Consider the following 25,839-nt stretch of genomic DNA (forward strand, 5'->3'; position numbering starts at 1 on the left):
GATGTTTTGAGAAGCCCAAGTCACACAGAGAAGCAGTATGTAGATGCTTTGGCCAGTAATCTTGATGAACTTAGTTTTTTAATCATCCCAGGCATCAAACATGAGAGTATAGGAGACTCCAGATAATTTCAGCTTCCAGCTATTTGAGTCAACCCTGTCTTCTCCTCTTCCCCCCTCCAGCTATTTGATCCTCTCAGCTGAAGCCCTGATATCATGAAGCAGACACAAGCCATCCCCACTGTCATGAGCCCTGTCTGAATTCTGGACTCATAGAACCTGTGATCACAATAAAATGGTTGTTTACCCCACTAAATTTGTTTGTTTGTTTTTAAATGCATAAAAGTAACTGGGAACAATAAGGTAGTCAGTGGTAAATGTGTTAAAGTCCTTGATGCTAGAAATTCAGGGCATTTGGGTCCTCTGACATACTGATGAGGAGTGAGAGGGAAGCATGTGCTGAATCTTAGGCACCAAAAGGATGGCAGCCAGGACCTTGTAATGTCAAAGGAAAAGGAGGAAGAGGAAGGTCCCTGCAGGCTTTCCTGGTCCATGGTCTGGTTAAGGGTAAAGGGTACCTGGGAAATATGGTTGGGGAGAGAATAAGAAAGAGTGATGACAAGACTGACTAAAATAAAAGAAGACAGGAGAGGAAGAACAGAGACAAAAAAAAAAAAAAAAAAAAAAAAGAAACAGGAAAGAAAGAATTAAGATAGAAATCATGAAGTCACAAGACAGAGAGAGAAGAAGGAAGCAAGGGAGTAGAAGAACTGCGGGAACCAGCCAAGAAAGGGCATTCTACTTGGGAGGCAGGGAATTTGATTCCGAGAATGGCTGAACACTCTTGAGCCACCCTGGTTCTTTTCCTGCTGTTTCTGGCAAAAGTAGTTCAAGTAGGGGATATATTTTGGGCTTGTTAGGGCAACGATCTAGAGAGGAGACATCATGGTTTTTTATTTTGGTTGGGAATGAAGGGTTCCAGAAATAAGCTTTTGATTTTTCTAACATTATTGTCTATCATGCCTAATGGTGACTAGGAAGCAAGGCTGGTTGGAGTTCAGTGGTGGTCCTTTTTGAATGAGGCCGCACAGGCTGTGAATTCACAGAAGGAAGAGGGGAAAGGACCTGGGGCTCCCTGACACTCAGAGTGACTGACGGAATGGCTAACTTTTAATCTAGATCCTTGTGTGTGATGTGGAGGACCCTTCAGCAGTATAAATCCTGGTCAGAAGACTCATGACACTAGAAGCTAAGAGATAGTTTTTAGATATGTGCTTTTTCATAATCTCTGGCAACAAAGGAAATTACTATGGACCTAGCTGAGGGGTACACTGCTGGACTCCATATCCTGAGGACATAAAATCAGGGTCTCCTGATTTCCAAGCTGTTTCTAGACCAGAACACAATGAACTTGGGTCTTCATAGAACACAGACGTTATCTTCAACCCAGAGGTAAGAACTACCGACATTTTCTGGAGCAGACATTTCCCATTTTAGGTGTGGCTGTAAACTCTGAGAACACTACATATTGTGTAGTTACCACCTAAGGCTAGTTCAATTGCTGTAGAAACAACCCCAAAGGAGGGATTTCTGTAACTCTACAAAGTTGAAAGATACTAGATCCAATGATACATCTTACTAATTTCCTTTTTTGAACAGAATGACAGGAAGATATCAATTAAAGAACTGTACATTTGTCATTAGCTACAAAACAGAAGTGTTTCTTCCATCTCAGAATGGCAAAGACCACTATTTTCATACATCTGTATCTCTATAACCTTTTTCCCTCTGAGCAAAGCAATTCATCTAAATTATGGGTTCATCGTCTGCCAAGTTTGTTCCTTTTTTAATGAAATTACTTGACAGTTAATAAACTGAAAGAGAAAGTCTACTCCTTGGGGCTTGCTCTGTTCCAAAGGTTCAGTGTTTTCAAAAATTATATTTCCTATGTAAAAAAAAAATCTGTTTCTAAGCTGACAGTCTGGTGTTATAGCATAAAACAATTTTTCTTTCTTTAGCTATAAAAACTTAATTTATAAGGGGTTGCACATTTAACTACCATGTACTTTACACTGGACACAAATCAGTTAAATTATCCATAGAAAGTCATATCAATCAAAACAATTTATCTAATTTTGGTTCTGTTTATATAAGAAACCATTACTTTCCTTAATATTTAAAAGTTGATGGGATGAAAATGCCTTTATCTAAAGAATTCAAGACAGAAGATTTATAAGTAGCAGTGTGGCATAGAAGGAGCATAGGCTTTGGAGTCTGAGAGTCACGGGTACTAGTCCTGGCTGAGCCACATGTAACCTTAGGCAAATTACTTAATTGCCAGCTTCTCCATCTCTAACATGGGTATAACAACATTCTGCATGATAGTTATGACAATAAATGAGAAAGCACATGTAGTGCATATATTACAGTTCCTAAAAGATGGTATCTTAATAAATAGTATATATGTATATTATAATTCCATTTATTGGAGTTTATTCCTTATGCCCTGATCTGGAATAACCTCGCATCATATCTACGCTAAAATATTAACTCTTGGTTGGTTAACACCAACACAAACCAAGATGTGGTACCTGAAAAGAAGGCAGATCAAGGGCTGCAAAGCTGTTGAAGAAACGGAGACTCTGAATGGCCACCTGGACTGTGTTCTGGCTGTAACTCTCCTTGGGACTGGCAGTGCTGGGGTCCGAGATGGTGCCATGGAAGAGGACACAGTAGAGCATGTGCAGAACTCCAGCCAGATCTGTGGCCTGAAGAGCAGCTGTCAGCCCTGTAGGATCCTGGCGATTATTGTCAAATATGCTGTATGACCTGACAAAGAAACATGCAACTCTTTGAGAGAAATCTACTTTAAGTATGTTAGCATTTTTATAGGTCAAATTGAACAAGACAAGCAGACTGTTAAAAGCAAACCATCTTAGTTGTGTAATAAGGAAACAAGAAACCTCAAGGAATAAATGCATCCCTCCCCATCAAGTGTACTATGCTTCCCTTTTCTTACCCTGGGAGACCAAGCTCCTGCATCAGTGGCAACTGAGCACTCTGCAGACTGTGCTGATGCTGCCACTCACCCATCTCATCCTTTGCAGCCTAGGTAGCCCCCCTTTGTTTTGTGCCTAGGTCTTGGCAAACTGGACAGTTTGTAAGAGCTCTTGGGAATAAAACACTGTAGCTTTCATTCTGGATACACAAAGGGAATATCTTCTCAGGAGAGGCAGCTACCAGGAAAGCATGAGGCCTCAAAAACCCAGTAGTATATTGGTACACTGTGGTAGAGAGACCCTTCAACTGCTTTTGGAGGCACTGTTCCAACATCAAGAAATACGGCAGGATAGGTTGAAGGGGCCAGAGTCCCAAGAAAAAGCAATTGCTGGATTAGGTCTATACAAATCATCAAAAAGTCAGCTTAGCAACTGTGGCAGGTAGTGTTATAGATGACCAAAGAAGAGACAATAGCAGTGGCAAATTAATTCCTAAAATCGACAGTAAAGCAGCAAGGGTTTATTAAAGCCACCTCATTCCTGAACTTAGGTATATGTGAAATATCTGGTGACCAAGGACAGGCAGTTATAGTAAACATGGCTGCCAAGCATTTCATTCACCCTTTTTTCCCCCTAGAAACCATACAAACTTCTCCCGAACTCATAGCCCGTGTGTTTCAGGTAGGGCCTCCTCCCTATTTATTCTGGCTCAAGGGCGCCCAGGTCTAAGGTAAGCAGCACATTTTATTTCTCTGGCTGTTCAACATGGTTCAGGGATGGTATGGGTCACAATTGGATCTAATGGAATGGATACCAATAGAGGGAGATATTTTGCTGAGATGCTTGGAAAGAAGTCCTCACTTTTTCCTCCACTGGGTTTGAATCTCAGAAGATGTAAGGTCTGGAGCTACTACAGCCACATGCTCGAACAATTGCACAAACCCTTACGTCTCTTAGCACTGTTCCAAGTTGGCCAGCCACCTTCCTTCATGGAACTCAGCTTTTCTTAGGAAGGCAAGCCACAAATGTCATTCAATGACCTACTTTAATCTAGTACAATCCGCACAATATTGAGCAGAAGTGCCTTTATGTTTCTGGCATGGGATACTATCCTTCCCTAGTTTTAAGCACTCACACAGGTATTCCTTTGTTTGTGTGTTTGTTTGTTATTCCTTTCAGCTAGAACCTGGGATGGGTGAGAGGCATTAAAGATCTATGCTTACCTCATTACCTTGCCCAGAAGCACTCAAGAGATGCCACTAATTAAGTAGGAACTGAGAGGTGCTCACTGGCAAGCTTCTAATATCCTGTCTAGTTTTCTCAATTCATAATTTATTTTTTCCAAAGGGATCATTTTAATTTGCTAGTTGCACCAAAGTAGAGTTTTATTTATAACCATGGAGAACATTTATTTCCTGAATGTGCACTATTTCTGATATTGCTAAGTATACAACCATGTGATATGACATCCTTATACACCTTGAACTCTTCTCAAGAAAGAAGCTCTATTATGAAATATTGTTATCTCATTTACATGGCAGGATCTGCTAAGTACATTCATATCTTTCACCTTGTCTCATTCTTATTATAGTTATTCATAGTGGGATAGTGAAATTATTCTTCTCATTGTACAGATGAAGCTACTGAGATCTAGAGAGATAAGATGATACGTTTTAGGTCACACAAATTTGTTAGTGGCAAAGGTAGGATACCACCCAGGGCTTTTGACTCTTCAAGGGCAGTGCTTTGTCCAAGGACCAAAACATCCAGGCCAAGTAGGTGACCTCTTCTTTTCTCTCTATGCCTTCTCTTAAGCCAAATTTTGTGATTAACTAACACTGTTAAAGAACATACAGACTGTAATGCAATCTTATATCATCATGGGGAGACATTTTTGTCTTAAGGAACTTAATAAAAACAAAAGTTAAGAAAGGATATTTATTTGCTTACAGGCACATCTGAACTTTTACACGAACGTGTGTAAGCTAATCTCAGTTGGCCCTTACTTACTTCCATTAAAGCCAAAAGAGTTTGGGGTCAGACCTTGACTAGAGACATGAGTAGAGATTAATGTGTCTGAGTTTATTATATAGGTTCCGAAAAGGGGCCTGTGTTTGTTTAACACCGACTACCTTTTAGAACCAATGACATTTCTCCCGAAAGCTAATTTCTAATAGGCTTTCAGGAACTTGGATTAGTGACATCATTGCTGGTGACAGCAGGTTTACTGCTCTTGTCTGTGATTCAGAATGCTGACATCCCCCTTACTGCTTGTGTTGCTTTTAAACTGATTATCAGCATATTCTAATGCGGATATTTAGGAATATAGCTTTATCATTTATTTATTTATTTTTTCTTTTTTTTCTTTTTTGGTTCCTTTTTTTTTTTTTTTTTTCAAATTTTATTTTCTCGATATACATTGTGGCTGATTATTGCTCCCCATCACCAAAACCTCCCTCCCTTCTCCCTCCCCCCTCCCCCCCAACAATGTCCTTTCTGTTTGCTTGTCGTATCAACTTCAAGTAATTGTGGTTGTTATATCTTCTTCCCCCCCCCCCCCGGTTTTGTGTGTGTGTGTGTGTGAATTTATATATTAATTTTTAGCTCCCACCAATAAGTGAGAACATGTGGTATTTCTCTTTCTGTGCCTGACTTGTTTCACTTAATATAATTCTCTCGAGGTCCATCCATGTTGTTGCAAATGGCAGTATTTCATTCCTTTTTATACCTGAGTAGTATTCCATTGTGTAGATGTACCACATTTTCCGTATCCACTCATCTGATGATGGACATTTGGGCTGGTTCCAACTCTTGGCTATTGTAAAGAGTGCTGCGATGAACATTGGGGAACAGGTATACCTTCGACTTGATGAGTTCCATTCCTCTGGGTATATTCCCAATAGTGGGATAGCTGGGTCGTATGGTAGATCTATCTGCAGTTGTTTGAGGAATCTCCATACCATTTTCCATAGAGGCTGCACCATTTTGCAGTCCCACCAACAATGTATGAGAGTTCCTTTTTCTCCGCCAGCATTTATCGTTCAGAGTCTTTTGGATTTTAGCCATCCTAACTGCGGTTAGGTGGTATCTCAGTGTGGTTTTGATTTGCATTTCCCGGATGCTGAGTGATGTTGAGCATTTTTTCATATGTCTGTTGGCCATTTGTATATCTTCCCTAGAGAAATGCCTACTTAGCTCTTTTGCCCATTTTTTAATTGGGTTGCTTGTTTTCTTCTTGTAAAGTTGTTTGAGTTCCTTGTATATTCTGGATATTAATCCTTTGTCAGATGTATATTTTGCAAATATTTTCTCCCACTCTGTTGGTTGTCTTTTAACTCTGTTAATTGTTTCTTTTGCTGTGCAGAAGCTTTTTAGTTTGATATAATCCCATTTGTTTATTTTTCCTTTGGTTGCCCGTGCTTTTGGGGTCGTGTTCATGAAGTCTGTGTCCAGTCCTATTTCCTGAAGTGTTTCTCCTATGTTTTCTTTAAGAAGTTTTATTGTTTCAGGGTGTATATTTAAATCCTTAATCCATTTTGAGTTGATTTTAGTATACGGTGAGAGGTATGGATCTAGTTTCATTCTCCTGCATATGGATATCCAGTTATCCCAGCACCATTTGCTGAAGAGGCAGTCCCTTCGCCAGTGAATAGGCTTGGTGCCTTTGTCAAAGATCAGATGGCAGTAAGTGTGTGGGTTGATTTCTGGATTCTCTATTCTATTCCATTGGTCAGTGTGTCTGTTTTGGTTATTATAGCTTTGTAGTATAGCTTAAAGTCAGGTAGTGTTATGCCTCCAGCTTTATTTTTTTTGCTCAGCATGGCTTCGGCTATGCGTGGTCTTTTATTGTTCCATATAAATGTCTGGATAGTTTTTTCCATTTCTGAGAAAAATGTCTTTGGAATTTTGATGGGGATTGCATTGAATTTGTATATCACTTTGGGTAGTATGGACATTTTCACTATGTTGATTCTTCCAATCCAAGAGCATGGGATATCTTTCCATCTTCTTGTATCCTCTCTAATTTCTCTCAGCAGTGGCTTGTAGTTCTCATTATAGAGATTTTTCACCTCTTTGGTTAACTCCATTCCTAAGTATTTTATTTTTTTGGTAGCTATTGTAAATGGGCAGGCTTTCTTGATTTCTCATTCTGCATGTTCACTATTGGAGAAAAGAAATGCTACTGATTTTTGTGTGTTGATTTTGTATCCTGCTACTGTGCTGAAATCATTTATCAATTCCAGCAGTTTTTTTGTAGAGGTTTTAGGCTGTTCGATATATAGGATCATGTCATCTGCAAACAGGGACAGTTTGACTTCATCTTTTCCAATCTGGATGCCCTTTATTTCCTTCTCTTCTCTGATTGCTCTGGCTAGTACTTCCAACACTATGTTGAATAGGAGTGGTGAGAGTGGGCATCCTTGTCTAGTTCCTGTTCTTAAAGGAAAAGCTTTCAGCTTTTCCCCATTCAGGATGATATTGGCAGTGGGTTTGTCATATATGGCTTTAATTATGTTGAGATACTTTCCTTCTATACCTAACTTATAGAGGGTCTTTGTCAAGAATGAGTGCTGAACTTTATCAAATGCTTTTTCAGCATCTATAGAGATGATCATATGGTCCTTGTGTTTGAGTTTATTAATATGGTGTATCACATTTATTGATTTGCGTATGTTGAACCAACCTTGCATCCCTGGGATGAATCCCACTTGATCGTGATGAATAATTTTTCGTATGTGTTGCTGTATTCTGTTTGCTAGTATTTTAGTGAGGATTTTTGCATCTATATTCATCAAGGATATCGGCCTGTAGTTTTCTTTTTTGGTTATATCTTTACCTGGTTTTGGTATCAGGATGATGTTTGCTTCATAGAATGAGTTTGGGAGATTTGCGTCCGTTTCAATCTTTTGGAATAGTTTGTAAAGAATCGGTGTCAATTCCTCTTTGAATGTTTGGTAAAATTCTGCTGTGAATCCATCTGGTCCTGGGCTTTTCTTTGTTGGGAGCCTTCTGATAACAGCTTCAATCTCCTTTATTGTTATTGGTCTGTTCAAATTTTCTACGTCTTCATGGTTCAGTTTTGGGAGCTTGTGTGTGTCCAGAAATTTATCCATTTCCTCCAGATTTTCAAATTCGTTGGCGTAGAGTTGTTTATAGTAGTCTCGAATGATTCCTTGTATTTCAGATGAATCAGTTGTAATATCGAATTTTTCATTTCTAATTTTTGTTATTTGAGTCTTCTCTCTTCTTTTTTTTGTTAGCTATGCTAATGGTTTGTCAATTTTATTTATCTTTTCAAAAAACCAACTTTTTGATTCGTCGATCTTTTGAATTGTTTTTTGGTTTTCAATTTCATTTAGTTCTGCTCTGATCTTAATGATTTCTTTCCTTCTGCTAACTTTAGGTTTGGATTGTTCTTGTTTTTCTAGTTCTTTAAGGTGAAGTGTTAGGTTGTTCACTTGCCATCTTTCCATTCTTCTGAAGTGAGCGTTTAATGCAATAAATTTCCCCCTCAATACTGCTTTTGCAGTATCCCACAGGTTTTGGTATGATGTATCATTGTTTTCATTAGTTTCAATAAATTTTTTGATTTCCTGCTTGATTTCTTCTTGGACCCATATGTCATTGAGTAGAATGCTGTTTAATTTCCATGTGTTTGTATAGCTTTATCATTTAAAAAACTTTGTAATACTTAATCTTTCTGAGCATTTACTAAATGACATGAATTCACTGCTATTTCCTTTCCCAAAGAATAAATGAAAAAAATATCGAAAAAAAAAAAAATAAGCAAAGTTCATCAGAACAGCTCCTCCACCTTCACCATTATTTAAAAAACACTAATCTGATAGGTTATAAAACAACACAAATTAGTCTTTTGTAAGTATTTTCCTAATGAAATAAAAATGTTGACTGAGGAAAATCAACTAAATAAGTATTCAAGAACTCATGTGGAAATGGTTCAAAATGCATATATTATTGCTTCATGGAAAAGACTATTCATTTTAAAGTGAGCCCACAGAATATATGGAGTGGGGGATAGGGTTTGTCTGCTACGTTTGGTTTCCATAGGACTAATGTAGACCTGAAAAGACTTTAGAGAATGTTTACTTTTGATTTAGCCTGAAATATAGATAATTTGCTCATGAACAGGCCACTGGCTCCTGTTGGTCTTAACTGTCAGTTACAATCACTTTAAGCTAAAATGTTTATAATAAAAAAAGTAAAAGGCCTTATTCATATCAGGCATGGGTTATAAAGTTTTCTTTAAAAAAAATACGTGGAAGATGTGAAAAATAAGATCTGAAATTTTGTGTACTACACTCTGAGATCTTCTCAATTTTACTGGATTTCAAGGTGTTTTTCCCCCCATGACTAGAGATCTTAGTGGGATATTAATTTCTGTTCATTAACAGCTGGTTTCAATTAGGAAAAACTACAACCAGGCCATCAGTACTCCTGCACAGTGCCTGAAAACCCTACTTTGCCTTAAAGAGAACTACAGTTGGGCAAAAAAGGCAGTGATTTGTATGGCCATGAATCAAGTCCCATCCATTCCATCTTTGATAATAGAAACCACTTATACACCAGGCCTTGGTTGGCCTAAAAAAGCAGCTGTGACAATTCCAGACTCTATAATCCCTTTGCCCCTGTTTGTTCCTAGTTTGTTTGCTCTCATCTCCCTGTCCCCAGACTTCTGGCTTGGTAACATCTACTCTGAACTCCTTCAGTGCTGAAGCTCTTCTAGACTCTTTCCTAGCTTCTTGTATTTTAGATTTGTTCATGCCTTTAGTTCTGGAATCCCTGAGACATTTTGTGTTTAGCTTTTGAACCCACAGAACTACACTCAAAGGTCCGCATGTTGTTGGAGTGGGTGGGATTAAATTACTGCCTCTCCCAATGATGGAAAAGAACTTCACTGGTCAAGGAGAGGGGAATTATTTCTCAGCAGTATTCCCACTTTTGGGATATTCTGGGAAAGATGACCCGCATTCAGTGATATCATCATTCATTAGGCTTTATGGTAAGCACAAAGAACGATAATGCTCTGTCAGGTACTCTGTTTAAAAAGCCAAAGTGCTGTGCTCCAGGAACCATGAGCACCTGTGATGTGCAAGGTCAAGGAAGACCTGGCCCCTGTTCTATAGAAGGTTACAGTCTAATAGGAGTAGGTGGATGTTATCAGTTTCCTATTACTATTGGAACAAATTACCACAAATCTAGTGGTTCAAAACAATACAAACTCATTATCATACAGTTCTGGAGATCAGACATCCCAAATGGATCTGACAGTGATAAAATCTAGGTGTCACAAGAGCTGTGTTCATTCTCTAGGTGCTAGAGGAGAAGATCTGTTTCCTTGCCTTTTCCAGCTTCTCAAGTATGCCTGCATTCCTTGGCTTGTGCCCCCTTACTCCATCTTCAAATCCAGCAACAGAGCATCTTTAAATCTCTAACACTGACTTTCCTGCCTCCCTCTTTTACTTTATAAGAATGCCTGTGATTACACTGGTTGCACCTGAATAATCTAGGATAACTTCCAGAGTCTCAAGACCCCTAAATTAAGCATTTTGCAAAGTCCCTTTTGCCATGCATGGTATTATTCACAGGTTCTGAGGATTAGCATAGAGAAATCTGCCTACCATTATTCTGCCTACCACAGTAGGCCTATTCATTCATGATTCATTCATTCAACAAATATTTATTAAAGATCTATTATGTGGCAAGCACTATTTCTAGGCACTGGGATTCCACAATAAAATCTATGTTCTTTTCCGAGTAAAGTTTACATTTTAGTGCAGGAAGACATAACAAACAAACCAGTAAATACATAATATGTAATTTATAGTATGACAGATGTGATAAGTGCTATAGATGAGCAGGGGACATGGCTAGGAAATGAAGAAGTAGGGGTGTGTGTGATGCTACTTTATATAGGGTGGTTGGGGAAGCCCTTTCTAAGGCATTGTTTAAGCAGAAATTCTACAGAAAGTGAGGAAGGGAGCCATGTGGAAGGGTGTTTCAGATAGAAGAGCAACAAATCCCTAGGCTTGGAGCCAAGAAGTATGCATGACATGTTCAAGAAACAGGAAGAAGGCTACTGAGGCTAGAGCAGGTTGAGTGAGAAGAAGAGTAACAGGAGATGAGGCCAGAGAGGCAACATGGAGAAGATCATAAGGATTTCACTGAGTAAGATGGAAAAGCTGCTGGAAGGTTTTGAACAGAGGACAGATGTAATCTGACTCAGGTTCAAAAATGATCACTAAAGTTATCAGTTGAAAAGTCTTCAGAAGAGCCAAAGTAGAAGCAGAGAGACCAATTAGGAGGTTGTTTCAATCATCTAGGTGAGAGATGATGGTGGATGAACAAGGATGGTGGCCATGGGTGTGATAAGAAGTGGTTGGATATGAAAATATTCAGAAGTGAAAGCCAACTGGATTTCCTGATAGATTGGATGTGAGTGGGAGACAAAGAGGAATGAAAAAAATAGCTCAATGGTTTCTGGCCTGAGTAATTGAAAGAATACAGGTATATTTATAGAAATGGAGAGAAAGTAGAGAGAGCATGTCTAGGGAAAAAAAATCAGGAGTTCAGTTTTGAACTTGTTAAATTTGAGATGCCTATTAGACATCTAAGTGGCGATATCGGATTGGAAGTTGGGTAAAATAAGCTTCCCAAGAGTAGGGATTTTTGTCTCTTCTATTTCACAGATCTATCCCCAGGACTTAGAATAGTGTCTGACACATAATATCTACTCAATAAACATTTGTTGAATGACTAAGTAAATCTACAGTACAGCCTGAATTCAGAGAAATGATCTGGGCTTGTGATATCTGGGAGTCATCAACATGGAGATGGTATTTAGGACCAGAAGCTCATTCTATTGAGTAAACATAGAAAGCAGTCTAAGGATTGAACCTTGGGATACTCTAGTGTTTGGAGGTTGAGGTGATGAGAAGACACCAGCAGAGGAAACTGAAAAATAGTAACCATTGGGTGGGAGGAGAACCAGGAGAGTGTGGTATCCTAGAAGCAAAGTGAAGATAATTTTGAGGAGGAGAAAGTAATCCGTAAAAAAGTTTACCTAAAAATATGAAGACAAAACAGGATGAAATATATAGAAATGACTCTTAAATTCAATTTTAAATTATAAAACTAACTGCATATGTTTAGGATGGGAAGAGTGTGAGTGACAGGGGACTGGCATACAGCTTGTCAACAATATGTGGGAAAAAAGACTTGGTAAAGTAGGGACCTACCAGTTCAAATGAGTAAACAGCACTGCTTGACTACCAACTAATACAATTCAATTTTGACTAAAAGAGTACAATGTACATAAAGAGGAAGGTTCACTCCTGCTCCTCTGCACCACATGACTACTCTGGAAGTACTGGGTTCAGCACTGGGTGCTGCACTAATTCATTAATTCACTATTCAGGCACTAATTCAGGACCAAAGAAAGTGATATGTGTGGTAAAAGTGTCTGGAAACGTTACATGAGGAACATTTACAGGAAGTGGGAAATTTAGCTCAGTAATGGAGGACATGAAGGCTATCTTCAAACTGAAGAAGTATTGCACTTGTTATTTATGACCTCAGAAGAAAGACATTACCAGAAATCAGATATTAGATAAACTTACAGAAAATTGTCGAACACTTAGAATACTTCAAAGTAAAATGGGCCGTTTGGTGAGGTATTACAGTTTCCCTCATCTTGGAAGAGGTGAAAGATCATATCCACTGAAGTGCCAGAGGCTACTCAAAACTCAGCTGGGCTCAAACCATGGGACTGTTCAGTTCAGGGATGTTATAACAGGTGTGAATCTACTTTAAAAATTATAGTTGTGCATGCACTCTCTCTCTCACTTACATACACACGGAGCACACTCCCCTCTCCCCCACCTTTATTTTATGTATACAGAAGATGTGGAAAATGGCCTGTTTAATGCACATCTAATTTGGAGCTCTGTTGAAGGAAATGAGGATGACTTAGTGGAGGGGTGAGGGCAAGAAAAAAGTTAAGGTGGAATATATGTATGTGTAAGCACTATAAGGCAGTCTTGGCTATTTGATTAGAAAAGAGGAAAATATAGAAACAGTTAAAAAGTGAAAACATTAGGTAGAGTGAGCTCAGATACCTGGGAGCATTTCTAAAGTACCTGATTATGAGTTTCAGCTGAACTCAAAGAGGAACTTTTGAGAAGGGAATCTTCCTTGGAAGAGAAATGATAGATGACAGACATTCTTGATGTTCAGGATCAATGACTTGGAAGAGGCTGGAGAAAGAAAAAGACCAAGAGGACACCAATGGGAATGGAAAGTGAAGGTTGAGGCTACTATGAAGAAACTTTGGACTCTGGCAAACATCTGAATGAAGACCCAAGAAAGTGAAGGCGTAAAGAGGTGACGGGCTTAAGACAGTCTTGGGAAAACAAAAGGTGAATGGATGAAAGGGCAGGAAGGCATCTATGAGCTGAGATGGCAGTCAGCTCTGGGTGACTGACAACAGGATATGCTCCTAGATCTTGAAACTGCAGGTTAGGGCTCTTGTCCAATAATGCCTCTCAGAGGAGACACTTCTGACCTCTCTAGCTTCAGTTTTCTCATACTATAAGTAGAAAAGGGCCCTGTGCTGATGCACTAGTTTTGGTTAGACTAGTTCATACACTGGGCCTCTCTTATCTTTAGGATTTGGCAGTTGGGCTGGAGGGGCTCTGCCACAGGCTATGTATGCTGTGTTGTCAAGTAAAGGTAATTGCTTCTTCTGGGTGAGTAATCAGGAGAAAAAAAACTCATAACGGGTGCTGCATGATGACTACAATAACTTCCTAACTGATCTTTCTGGCTTCAATTCTTGCCCCTCTAATTCATTCTTCACAGAGTAAAGAGATGCTCTTTTTACTTTTTAAGCCACTCTACTGTTTAAAATCCTCCAATCCTTCCCATCACACTTACAGTAAAACCCAAATTTCTAATCCCTCTGTCCTCATCTCTTGGCTCTTTACTTCTCTATCTTTACCTCCTACCACTTTCTTTCTTGCTCATTACTTTCCAGTATACCACCTTCTCTGTTTCTGGAACAATCCCACCTGAGAGCCTTGCCATTCTTCTCAACCAGAACATTCTTCCCTTGGACCTTTACATGGTTGGCTCTTTCTTAGCTTCAGTGTCATTGGCCCAGAAAGGCCTTCCCTGACCACTCCATCTACAAAAGCCCCTGACCAAGTCAGTCTGTTACATCACTCTACTTTATTTTCTCATGTCACTTATCACTAGCTAAAATTATCTTATTTGTTTATTAGTTTATTGTTTTTTTCCCATTAGACTGTAAGCTACATAAGAGTGGTGTCTTGTTCACCAATGGTCCTTGACAAGTACTCAGTAAATGGTAATGAGTAAATGTTTGCCAAAGGAATGGAAGGAAGGAAGCGAGAATTGATTTTAGCAAGGCATGCCAAAGGAATGAGGGCCTTGGATGTCTTCTTCTTACCGTAGAGGAAGAAAGAGGAGAAGTGGGCAGCCCTTCTTCCTATGTAAAGGGTAGGCCCAGGTAATGGGGTCCTGGCATAGGTCAATGGTGCACTGAGCTCTGACAATGAATAGCTATTTCCTGAGTTCATACTTTGTTTCTAGCCTGGTACTAGGTGCTGGAAAGGGAAATGCTAGGATATTTAGTTTTTTTCTCTATGGAAATCTTTTAATTGGCACAAACCATATACACAAGGCAAGACAACTGGAATTAGACAAGTTATCAAGAAAAAGGTATAAATAGTATACTCTATCTCATATTTCTGAGGCAAGTATCCTTTGACTTAATCAGATAGAACAAGACTGGGCTCTGGGAGAAAAAAGTCAAAGATGAATGACTAAAATCTGGTGAGATGACTGAAATCATGAGCGAGCAGAATAAGGAAGTCAGGAGGAACAGCCAACTTTGGGTAAAAGCCAATGAGCTCAGGATCTGGCATATTAAATTAAAGTTCCTAGGAGAAAATGCCAGTAGGAATTCCAAGAGGAAATGCCTATCAGGGCCTTGCTGTGAATATGGTTTGTGTCTTAACCTTACTTGCTCTACCTTCATTTACTTTGTCCTATTTTCTTTTGTTCTATTTTTCTTATCTTGTTTTTTTAAATAAAAAATGTGTATAATTCTGTAAACCATCTCAAATCTTTTTGGAACAAAGTGGGGTATAATAAGTATAGATATATAGAAAGTAGCATCTTTAGTAAGAGGTCAAAGTGACAGATGTGTTAGCCCCCATTTGTCCTGCCTTGTCCAATCCTGAGGGAGGAATTCTCAAATTCATTTTTATATGTAAGCAAACAGGCTTTGAAAAGTTAAAGAAAAGAACCTGCTACATGGGTTTTTCTCTTGAGATTCTGTCCCCTCAAACTCCTAGAGCCAGTGGGAGCATGACTGCAAGTGTATCCTGGACATATTCTGCTTCCCTAAGTCTGGTGAGCCTGCACATGTACTGATGAACTTCCTTCAACATCCCTTATCCCCTGTGGGAATAGTCAGCCAGTGAAGACTGCCCCTAAACTTTGGCCCTGTGGGGGCCAAAAAAAAAAAAAAAAAAAAAAGGAAAGTTCCTTTCTCTGGCATAGTGCCTAGCATATGGTGGGCAGTCAGTTTGAACTGTACTAATGAAATGGTTATCTTTCTGTCCTTTTAAATTAACTAGGGCTTTATATCAACTGGGATGGATCTTTCATAAGTCTCTATATTAGCACTTGCCCAGTTGTTAGAATACAGTCCAGAAGTTCCTCCTTCTATATTCTTCTCACTTTCCAGATCTGAAGGATAGGGACAGTCACTCCACCTTATCAGTCTAGAGGCTTTTATGGCCCCTTGGACAGTGTGAGCAGGACTGCTGAGTGTTTTTGGGGAGATAACCTGTATGGAACACTTAGCCCAGGGCACATAAAAGGTCCTCAACAAATTCTACTTCTCTTAGTTCTACTTGCCTAGTCCTATTATGTTCACTTCATTGCTAATCTACCAATACTAGTGAGCCTTTTGTCCAAGGACAGTGGCTAATGACAACAAAAGATTCAGGGGTTAACAAAGATGATGCCAAGAGAAAGGATAATAATACTAAATGAGAGACTGCAGAGAATAGAAGACATCTGAGAACAGGATATGGGAACTTATTTATCTTTAGGGTAGGTTGTTCTGGCTACTATAGCTTTATAGTATATTGTGAAGTCAAGTAGTGTGATGCTTCCAGCTTCGTTCTTTTTGTTTAAGATTGCTTTGGCTATACAGGGTCTTTTGTGGTTCCATACAAATTTTAAGATCATTTTTTTCTATTTCTACAAAGAATGTCATTGGTATTTTGATAGAGATTGCGTTGAATGTGTAGATTGCTTTGGGCAATATGAACATTTTGATGATGTTAATTTTTCCAACCCTTGAACATGGGATATCTTTCCATTTATTTGTGTCCTCTTCAATTTCTTTCACCAATGTTTTATAGCTTTCATTGTAAAGGTCTTTTACCTCCTTGGTTAAATTTACTTCTATGTATTTCATTGTTTTGGTAACTATTATGAGTGGGATTACCTTCTTGATTTCTTCAGCTATTTCATTATTGGCATATAGGAAGGTTACGTATTCAGTATAATGAATTATACTGAATTCATTTATTAGTTCTAGGAATTTTTTGGTGGAGTCTTGTTCAAAAGCTTTTAATGACACTACTGCCACCATATTTTGGCAAATCATTTTATATAGTTCACAAAGTCTTTTTACATTTATTATCTTATTTGAACTTCATAACAACCTGAGAGGCATTAAAATCACCAGCATATACATCTCAAAGTTCAGCTAAAGTACTCTACTCATTCTTCAAATTTTTCTGTTTTGATGTCTTTGCTTATGCTGTTTTCTTGGTCTACTCTAAATGTCCCAAACCTTCCCACCTTTTAAGGACCAGGTTAAATTTTAGCTGCTCTAGAAAACAGCTAATCTCTACAAACAACTAAGAGTCATTTCTTATTCCTTTGAACTCGTCAATGATGACGATGGAGTTCCTTCCTTTGAATTCCATCAATGATCAAGCCTTAATAAATGCTTCACATTTATTAAGCATTTACTATGTACCAGGCAGCCTGCTAAGTGCTTTTTATATGTTATCTCCTATCCTCTTTATCACTGTCTGCCATGTACCATGGATATTTGCATATGCATCTTCTTTCCCCTATTACCTTACAAGGTCCTTGAACAGAGCAAGTGCTAGATAAATATTTGTCCAATGAATGAATGAACAGGCAAGCAGGGAGAGTTAAAGTTTACCTTTGCTTGAACAAATGGTTTTCAAGCATCCTTAAACACTTGAGAAGCACTCATTTATATCCACATAATTAATGGGCTAAATCACGAATCATTCTCATCTTTTTATAGCACAGATTTCCAGGACTTTGGCTAGAACACATTTTGTTAGTGTAGTTTATGGAAATTAAAATGAAAAACACAAATACATATAACAAACTTCTTTTTGTTCAAAAATAATCTGGAAATCAGAACAGTCTTCTCCAAACAACCAGAATTAGCCAGATTTTACAAATTCCTCTCTCTATTCAGTGTCGTTGTAAGAATTGTAAACTCTTTTATTGTGGGTCCACTGTCTCCCAGCCTATTTGCCACAGTGCCTAGTACAGTTATGAATACAGTAAATGACTGCTAATTAAGTTAAAGGCCTGTGTTGTTTGCAATTTATAATCACTTATTGCTATTTTGATCCTATTAGTTCTGCGCCTTAGGGGGACCCAATGAGCTTCAGCCAATTATGGCAGTTGATTTGCCGCCCTGAGGTTTGAAAACTATCCTTTTTTCTTTACTTCTTGTAGGACCAAGAATGAAAAACTGATAACAGTAAAGACCAAAGAAATAGGCATTTTTGAAAGCTGTATTTTGCTTAGGTTATTCAGAATTATAGTTTGCGAACAATTCCCATATTAAAATTCTGGAGTAATCCTAACATAAAACCAATCCTTTCACCAGAGGATTACAATTTTAATTTTTACTTAAAGAAATACAAGTTCATTTTTCAAAACCAAGCCTGGTAGAAAAGTCATCGACTAGTGCTCTTCTCCCACACGTGGAAGCAAAAGTTAACAGCACAAATTCTGACACCCAAATTGTCTTTCAGAAAATCTAGGTAAAAATTAGAAGATTAGGGGCACAATAGGAGAGTGGTGCAAAGGCAGACCTGCTGTAATCACCATCACAAAGACTGGGCCACCGGCAGACTGCAGAGTGTTTACTCAAAGCTGGTGCTATCAATTAGTCCGCTTAATTATCTCAGGGTCTGCCAGCACAAGAGGCAATTTTTGAAGGCCTCGAAGGCTCCTCTTTGTCTTTTATTCTTGCCAGTCACAAAAGAGCTTTGAGGACAAGCCTTCCTCGACTCTCTGGCTTGCTTCTGTTAGCCAAAACAGGCATTATGTGAATTATTCCAATAAAGCAAAAACCACACTACCTTTCTTCTTAGACAAGGCTGTGACCTAGAGCAGGAACTTTGTTTAACGCATGTAACAAAATGCTTTAACAGGTCCCTATAGTTCACAGTTTAGAAACATAATTTCCATGAAGAAATGGAAAGCAGAACAAAACAATCTGTGAATATTAGAGGTAAGCAAATCTGAAGACCTAGAAAAAACTCCCTGTATTCCTGTGATCTGGTGGTGTTCAGGAAATGCTGTGAGACTGAAGGATGAGAGGAAAAACAATAATTAGGAGTCATTTTTTCTCACTTCTTTCAGAGAAGTAGCTTACACTGATACTGCTAAGAATTTCCTAGGTAAACTAAGCAGAAACCACCTTGACCCTTTTTCTAGAATAATCTGTATTTGTAACAAGTCCTACTAATAGAAATTTGCTAAGCAACTGAGGTTGGAGAAGGAAATTATATTGGGGAAAAAAAAGATTAAGAATTCCTGAAAACCACCAAGTGTAAATTTTGATTTATTTAAAATCCAGTTGTATACGTACATAGAAACAATTATATTTCGTATCTCTAATATATAAAATAAATATAAAATTTTGTTTTAAAATCTATATAAAATTTATTGTATGTGTAAAATATATACTAACTATAACCTTTTTGTGGTAGATGGTATAGTCTCCTAATTAGAAAATATAAACAGTTTTTTCACAGAGAAAATATGAGTTTGATCCTAGACATACCTACGGATTATCCAAGTAGACCAAAGTCTATACATACAAGGGGTCTTCAAAGAGTTCATGGAATGATTCATATTATCTTTTAATTCTATTTTTCCATGAATTTTTAAAGTACCTTTGTACATGTGCTCATATATGACAATCCTATATTATATATAATAATTCTTTGGCATGTCTTGGACCAAACTCATATTTCCTGTATGAAAAACTGCTTATATTCCCTGATTTGGAGACTATACCATCTACCATTCAATAATTTCAAGTCAGAACCCTGGTAGTCATTCTAGATTCCTCCTCCTTTCACCTCCCAAATCCTCAAGCCCTATGCTCTCTCTCTACATTTAATCTATCTCCTCTTAATGTATTTGCTCCTCTCTGTTTCCGTTGACCCTACAGGTCCTTAACATTTCTCACCTGGTTCATGCAAAAGCCTCTTTATTAATCCTTTGCCTCTAAGCTTGTGCCATTCTAGTCATCTTTATACTTTTCAAGAGTGATCATTCTATGATAGAAATTTGATCCTGTTACTCCCTCTTAAACAATTTCAGTGGTCTTTCACAGCTCTTGGCTACTTTTCAGCCTCCAAAGAACTAATATTTATGGAGCTCACTTAACACTTCATCTCCCATCACTCTCCACAGTTACCCAACTGTACACTACACCAAACTGAACATGACACAAAGTCTAGCATATCCATATCTTGGTTTGAGTTGCCTCAAAAGCAGATCCTGAAACAATGACATGGATGAAAATAGATTATTTGTGAGGAAGTAGAGAAGGGAAACAAGGAAGGGAGAAAAGTCAATTAAGGATGTGTTAATGAACAGGTTACCACTAGGGACCCTCCGAGAGACTGTACAGAACATACTTCAGAATCGTCCCACTGAAAATTAGGGAAGCTGGGGTATTATCCACTAACTATTGTCTGAGGGTCATTCCTGGAGGTGTTAACTTCCTTGCACTTTCGCAAATAGCTTCTTGCCCAGAGAACATCCTCAGGCATAGAAATATAGGAAGCTGTGGACAGGTGACCTCCAGGTGAGCCAAAGGCATCAATAACATCTGCTATACCATACAGTACACATATTATGCTCTTTTTCTCAACTGAGTTTTTCCCTCCACTTGTCCTGGATCCTTTAAATTGCAGCCTACTGAAGCCTTTTTTGACCTCCTCTGGGAGTGCTTTACTTCCTCTTCTGTGCACATTTTCTTCTGCTGCAGCTATTCTATTTTAGCTATTAGTTTATATGTCTGATTCCACACTAGGCTCTGGGATCCCTGAGGGCAGTATCTTTAGTGCCCAGCTTGGAGTCTGGCACAAGGCAGATGTTCAGTGAGTGTCTTTGGAACAAGAGCATGACTGTGTGCATTAAAGAGAAGAGGATCCTATTTTCCACACGTGATTGACAAAATCTTCAAAGAAATGAAATATATGCTCCCACGTTTTGAATAATATAAAGTCAATTATATAGGAGGGAGCACCAAGCTGGGAATCTTGGGTCCTAATTCAAGTCAGTTTGGCTTACTTGCTTTCTCTATAAAAATGAGCAACTGTGAATGACCTTTAGGTTTCTCTCAAGATTTCAAGTGATTGAATCTGTGTATAAGTGAAGCTGAAGCCCATAAACTGTGCATCAACCACATATGGAAATGCTTATGTTTCTGATATTCATCTGGACTCAAGAAAAGAATGCAGGTGATGCAGACTTGAGATGCTGGCAGGTCTGTAATGCTGTGTTTACAAAAAGAGCCAGGGCCAGAAGGGGTCTCCTGTACGAGAGGACACTTCCAGGGAGGGGCCTGGCAACCACATGGGAACCATCTGGGCACACGGTGGCCTCCAAGTGGGCAGGTGCCAACGCCCTAGACGGAGCCTTGTTACTTCTGCCAGCCACTGGGTAGTATGGTACTACCTGATCCTACTTAGGTCACAGACACACATACAGTCACTTCCTGAGTTCTCATCTAATCTCTGGAAGGTAGGCTTTGTTTGCATTTCTAGATGGGAACAGACTAACTTGGAACACTGAATATAGGGCATGCTTGGCTTCCCTAACATTTCAGACCATCTTAATCTTCCTAGAAATGTGACTGGAAGTAAGGCACTGGGTAAGAATAAGGAAAAATAGGTGGGCTTAAGGGCCCTATGTACAACAGACTAAAAAGCGTTGAGGATGTCCATTTTGGAAAATAAATTCTCTCTCTTGAAAGATTCTGAATATAGTCACTGGCATTCTGTGTACATTGAATATAGATGGATAACGCTTCTTTTAGAAGCTAGATTTTAGCAGTTTCAAATAACTGGTTTTCTTCTTGACAAATCCCTACAAAGTACATAACTCATAATAATGAAAATACGTGCTGTTTAGAATTTAGTTATAAGAAAATTATTTTACTGAACATCCTCAATATGCCTGACGGATACATCATATTCCTATCAGAAACACTGAATCTTTCTTGTAAATGACTTTTATTTGATACGGAGGGGAAAGAAAAGAACACCCAGAGGGTTTCTCCTGTTCTTCCTAGATAATTATTGCTTTTTTTTTTTTTTTATGAATAAGTGACTAAGTTTACTAGTAATCAAACAGGGTTGAAAACTATAACAGGATATATTTTAGGCTATAAAATTGGTAAGTATTTTTTTTAAAAAATTTTCTTTTGTCGATATACATTGTGGCTGATTATTGCTCCCCATCACCAAAACCTCCCTCCCCCCTCCCCACTAACAATGTCCTTTCTGTTTGCTCGTCGTATCAACTTCAAGTAATTGTGGTTGGTACATCTTCTCCCCCCACCCCCGGTTTTATTTTTGTGTGTGTGTGTGTGTGTGTGTGTGTGTGTGTGTGTGTGTGAATTTATATATTAATTTTTAGCTCCCACCAATCAGTGAGAACATGTGGTATTTCTCTTTCTGTGCCTGACTTGTTTCACTTAATATAATTCTCTCGAGGTCCATCCATGTTGTTGCAAATGGCAGTATTTCATTCCTTTTTATACCTGAGTAGTATTCCATTGTGTAGATGTACCACATTTTCCGTATCCACTCATCTGATGATGGACATTTGGGCTGGTTCCAACTCTTGGCTATGGTAAAGAGTGCTGCGATGAACATTGGGGAACAGGTATACCTTCGACTTGATGATTTCCATTCCTCTGGGTATATTCCCAACAGTGGGATAGCTGGGTCGTATGGTAGATCTATCTGCAATGGTTTGAGGAACCTCCATACCATTTTCCATAGAGGCTGCACCATTTTGCAGTCCCACCAACAATGTATGAGAGTTCCTTTTTCTCCACAACCTCGCCAGCATTTATCGTTCAGGGTCTTTTGGATTTTAGCCATCCTAACATGGGGTTAGATGGTATCTCAGTGTGGTTTTGATTTGCATTTCCTGGATGCTGAGTGATGTTGAGCATTTTTTCATATGTCTGTTGGCCATTTGGATATCTTCCTTAGAGAAATGCCTATTTAGCTCTTTTGCCCATTTTTTAATTGGGTTGCTTGTTTTCTTCTTGTAAAGTTGTTTGAGTTCCTTATATATTCTGGATATTAATCCTTTGTCAGATATATATTTTGCAAATATTTTCTCCCACTCTGTTGGTTGTCTTTTAACTCTTTTAATTGTTTCTTTTGCTGTGCAGAAGCTTTTTAGTTTGATATAATCCCATTTGTTTATCTTTCCTTTGGTTGCCCGTGCTTTTGGGGTCGTATTCATGAAGTCTGTGCCCAGTCCTATTTCCTGAAGTGTTTCTCCTATGTTTTCTTTAAGAAGTTTTATTGTTTCAGGGTGTATATTTAAATCCTTAATCCATTTTGAGTTGATTTTAGTATACGGTGAGAGGTATGGATCTAGTTTCATTCTCCTGCATATGGATATCCAGTTATCCCAGCACCATTTGCTGAAGAGGCAGTCCCTTCCCCAGTGAATAGGCTTGGTGCCTTTGTCAAAGATCAGATGGAAGTAAGTGTGTGGGTTGATTTCTGGATTCTCTATTCTATTCCATTGGTCAGTGTGTCTGTTTTTATGCCAGTACCATACTGTTTTGGTTATTATAGCTTTGTAGTATAGCTTAAAGTCAGGTAGTGTTATGCCTCCAGCTTTACTTTTTTTGCTCAGCATTGCTTTGGCTATGCGTGGTCTTTTATTGTTCCATATAAATGTCTGGATAGTTTTTTCCATTTCTGAGAAAAATGTCTTTGGAATTTTGATGGGGATTGCATTGAATTTGTATATCACTTTGGGTAGTATGGACATTTTCACTATGTTGATTCTTCCAATCCAAGAGCACGGGATATCTTTCCATCTTCTTGTATCCTCTCTAATTTCTCTCAGCAGTGGCTTGTAGTTCTCATTATAGAGATTTTTCACCTCTTTGGTTAACTCCATTCCTAAGTATTTTATTTTTTTGGTAGCTATTGTAAATGGGCAGGCTTTCTTGATTTCTCATTCTGCATGTTCACTATTGGAGAAAAGAAATGCTACTGATTTTTGTGTGTTGATTTTGTATCCTGCTACTGTGCTGAAATCATTTATCAATTCCAGCAGTTTTTTTGTAGAGGTTTTAGGCTGTTCGATATATAGGATCATGTCATCTGCAAACAGGGACAGTTTGACTTCATCTTTTCCAATCTGGATGCCCTTTATTTCCCTCTCTTCTCTGATTGCTCTGGCTAGTACTTCCAACACTATGTTGAATAGGAGTGGTGAGAGTGGGCATCCTTGTCTAGTTCCTGTTCTTAAAGGAAAAGCTTTCAGCTTTTCCCCATTCAGGATGATATTGGCAGTGGGTTTGGCATATATGGCTTTAATTATGTTGAGATACTTTCCCTCTATACCTAACTTATAGAGGGTCTTTGTCAAGAATGAGTGCTGAACTTTATCAAATGCTTTTTCAGCATCTATAGAGATGATCATATGGTCCATGTTTGAGTTTATTAATATGGTGTATCACATTTATTGATTTGCGTATGTTGAACCAACCTTGCATCCCTGGGATGAATCCCACTTGATCGTGATGAATAATTTTTCGTATGTGTTGCTGAATTCTGTTTGCTAGTATTTTAGTGAGGATTTTTACATCTATATTCATCAAGGATATCGGCCTGTAGTTTTCTTTTTTGGTTATATCTTTACCTGGTTTTGGTATCAGGATGATGTTTGCTTCATAGAATGAGTTTGGGAGATTTGCGTCCGTTTCAATCTTTTGGAATAGTTTGTAAAGAATCGGTGTCAATTCCTCTTTGAATGTTTGGTAAAATTCTGCTGTGAATCCATCTGGTCCTGGGCTTTTCTTTGTTGGGAGCCTTCTGATAACAGCTTCAATCTCCTTTATTGTTATTGGTCTGTTCAAATTTTCTACGTCTTCATGGTTCAGTTTTGGGAGCTTGTGTGTGTCCAGAAATTTATCCATTTCCTCCAGATTTTCAAATTCGTTGGCGTAGAGTTGTTTATAGTAGTCTCGAATGATTCCTTGTATTTCAGATGAATCAGTTGTAATATCGAATTTTTCATTTCTAATTTTTGTTATTTGAGTCTTCTCTCTTCTTTTTTTTGTTAGCCATGCTAATGGTTTGTCAATTTTATTTATCTTTTCAAAAAACCAACTTTTTGATTCATTGATCTTTTGTATTGTTTTTTGGTTTTCAATTTCATTCAGTTCTGCTCTGATCTTAATGATTTCTTCCCATCTGCTAACTTTAGGTTTGGATTGTTCTTGTTTTTCTAGTTCTTTAAGGTGAAGTGTTAGGTTGTTCACTTGCCATCTTTCCATTCTTCTGAAGTGAGCGTTTAATGCAATAAATTTCCCCCTTAATACTGCTTTTGCAGTATCCCACAGGTTTTGGTATGATGTATCATTGTTTTCATTAGTTTCAATAAATTTTTTGATTTCCTGCTTGATTTCTTCTTGGACCCATATGTCACTAAGTAGAATGCTGTTTAATTTCCATGTGTTTGTATAGTTTCCAGAGTTTCATTTGTTATTAATTTCTAGTTTTAATCCATTGTGGTCTGAGAAGATACATGGGATAATTCCAATTTTTTTGAATTTATTGAGACTTGATTTGTGACCTAATATGTGATCTATCCTGGAGAATGATCCATGTGCTGATGAGAAGAATGAATATTCTGAGGTTGTTGGATGGAATGTTCTGTAGATATCTGCCAATTCCAATTGGTCTAGAGTCTTGTTTAGATCTTGTGTTTCTCTACTGATTCTTTGCCTAGATGATCTGTCTAATATTGACAGTGGGGTGTTCAGGAGGTCCCCTGCTATTATGGTATTAGTGTCTATTTCCTTCTTTAGGTCTAATAGAGTTTGTTTTATAAATCTGGCTGCTCCAACATTGGGTGCGTACATATTTATGATTGTTATGTCTTCTTGATGGATCAGTCTTTTTATCATTAAGTAGTGTCCCTCATTGTCTCTTTTTATGGTTTTTAGTTTAAAGTCTATTTTGTCAGATATAAGAATAGCTACTCCAGCTCGTTTTTCTTTTCTGTTTGCATGGTAAATCTTTTTCCATCCTTTCACTCTTAGTCTATGTGAATCTTTATGGGTGAGGTGGGTCTCTTGTAGGCAGCATATAGTTGGGTCCTCCTTTTTGATCCAGTCAGCCAGTCTGTGTCTTTTGATTGGGGAATTTAAGCCTTT

At 38.2% G+C, this 25,839-nt stretch overlaps 1 protein-coding gene across 6 annotated transcripts in view; it reads right to left on the bottom strand.

The window, feature by feature from the left end:
• SCAPER (S-phase cyclin A associated protein in the ER) overlaps positions 1–25,839 on the bottom strand; it is a 491,674-nt gene that overhangs the window by 29,050 nt on the left and 436,785 nt on the right. For all 6 annotated transcript variants that reach the window (XM_063090894.1, XM_063090891.1, XM_063090893.1 and 3 more), the window contains one exon: positions 2,589–2,826. In XM_063090894.1, coding sequence (XP_062946964.1) covers positions 2,589–2,826 — 238 coding nt within the window. The remainder of the gene's footprint in view (positions 1–2,588; positions 2,827–25,839) is intronic.

The sequence above is a fragment of the Cynocephalus volans genome, chromosome 3 (genome assembly GCF_027409185.1).
Source record: "Cynocephalus volans isolate mCynVol1 chromosome 3, mCynVol1.pri, whole genome shotgun sequence".
Taxonomy (NCBI): domain Eukaryota; kingdom Metazoa; phylum Chordata; class Mammalia; order Dermoptera; family Cynocephalidae; genus Cynocephalus; species Cynocephalus volans.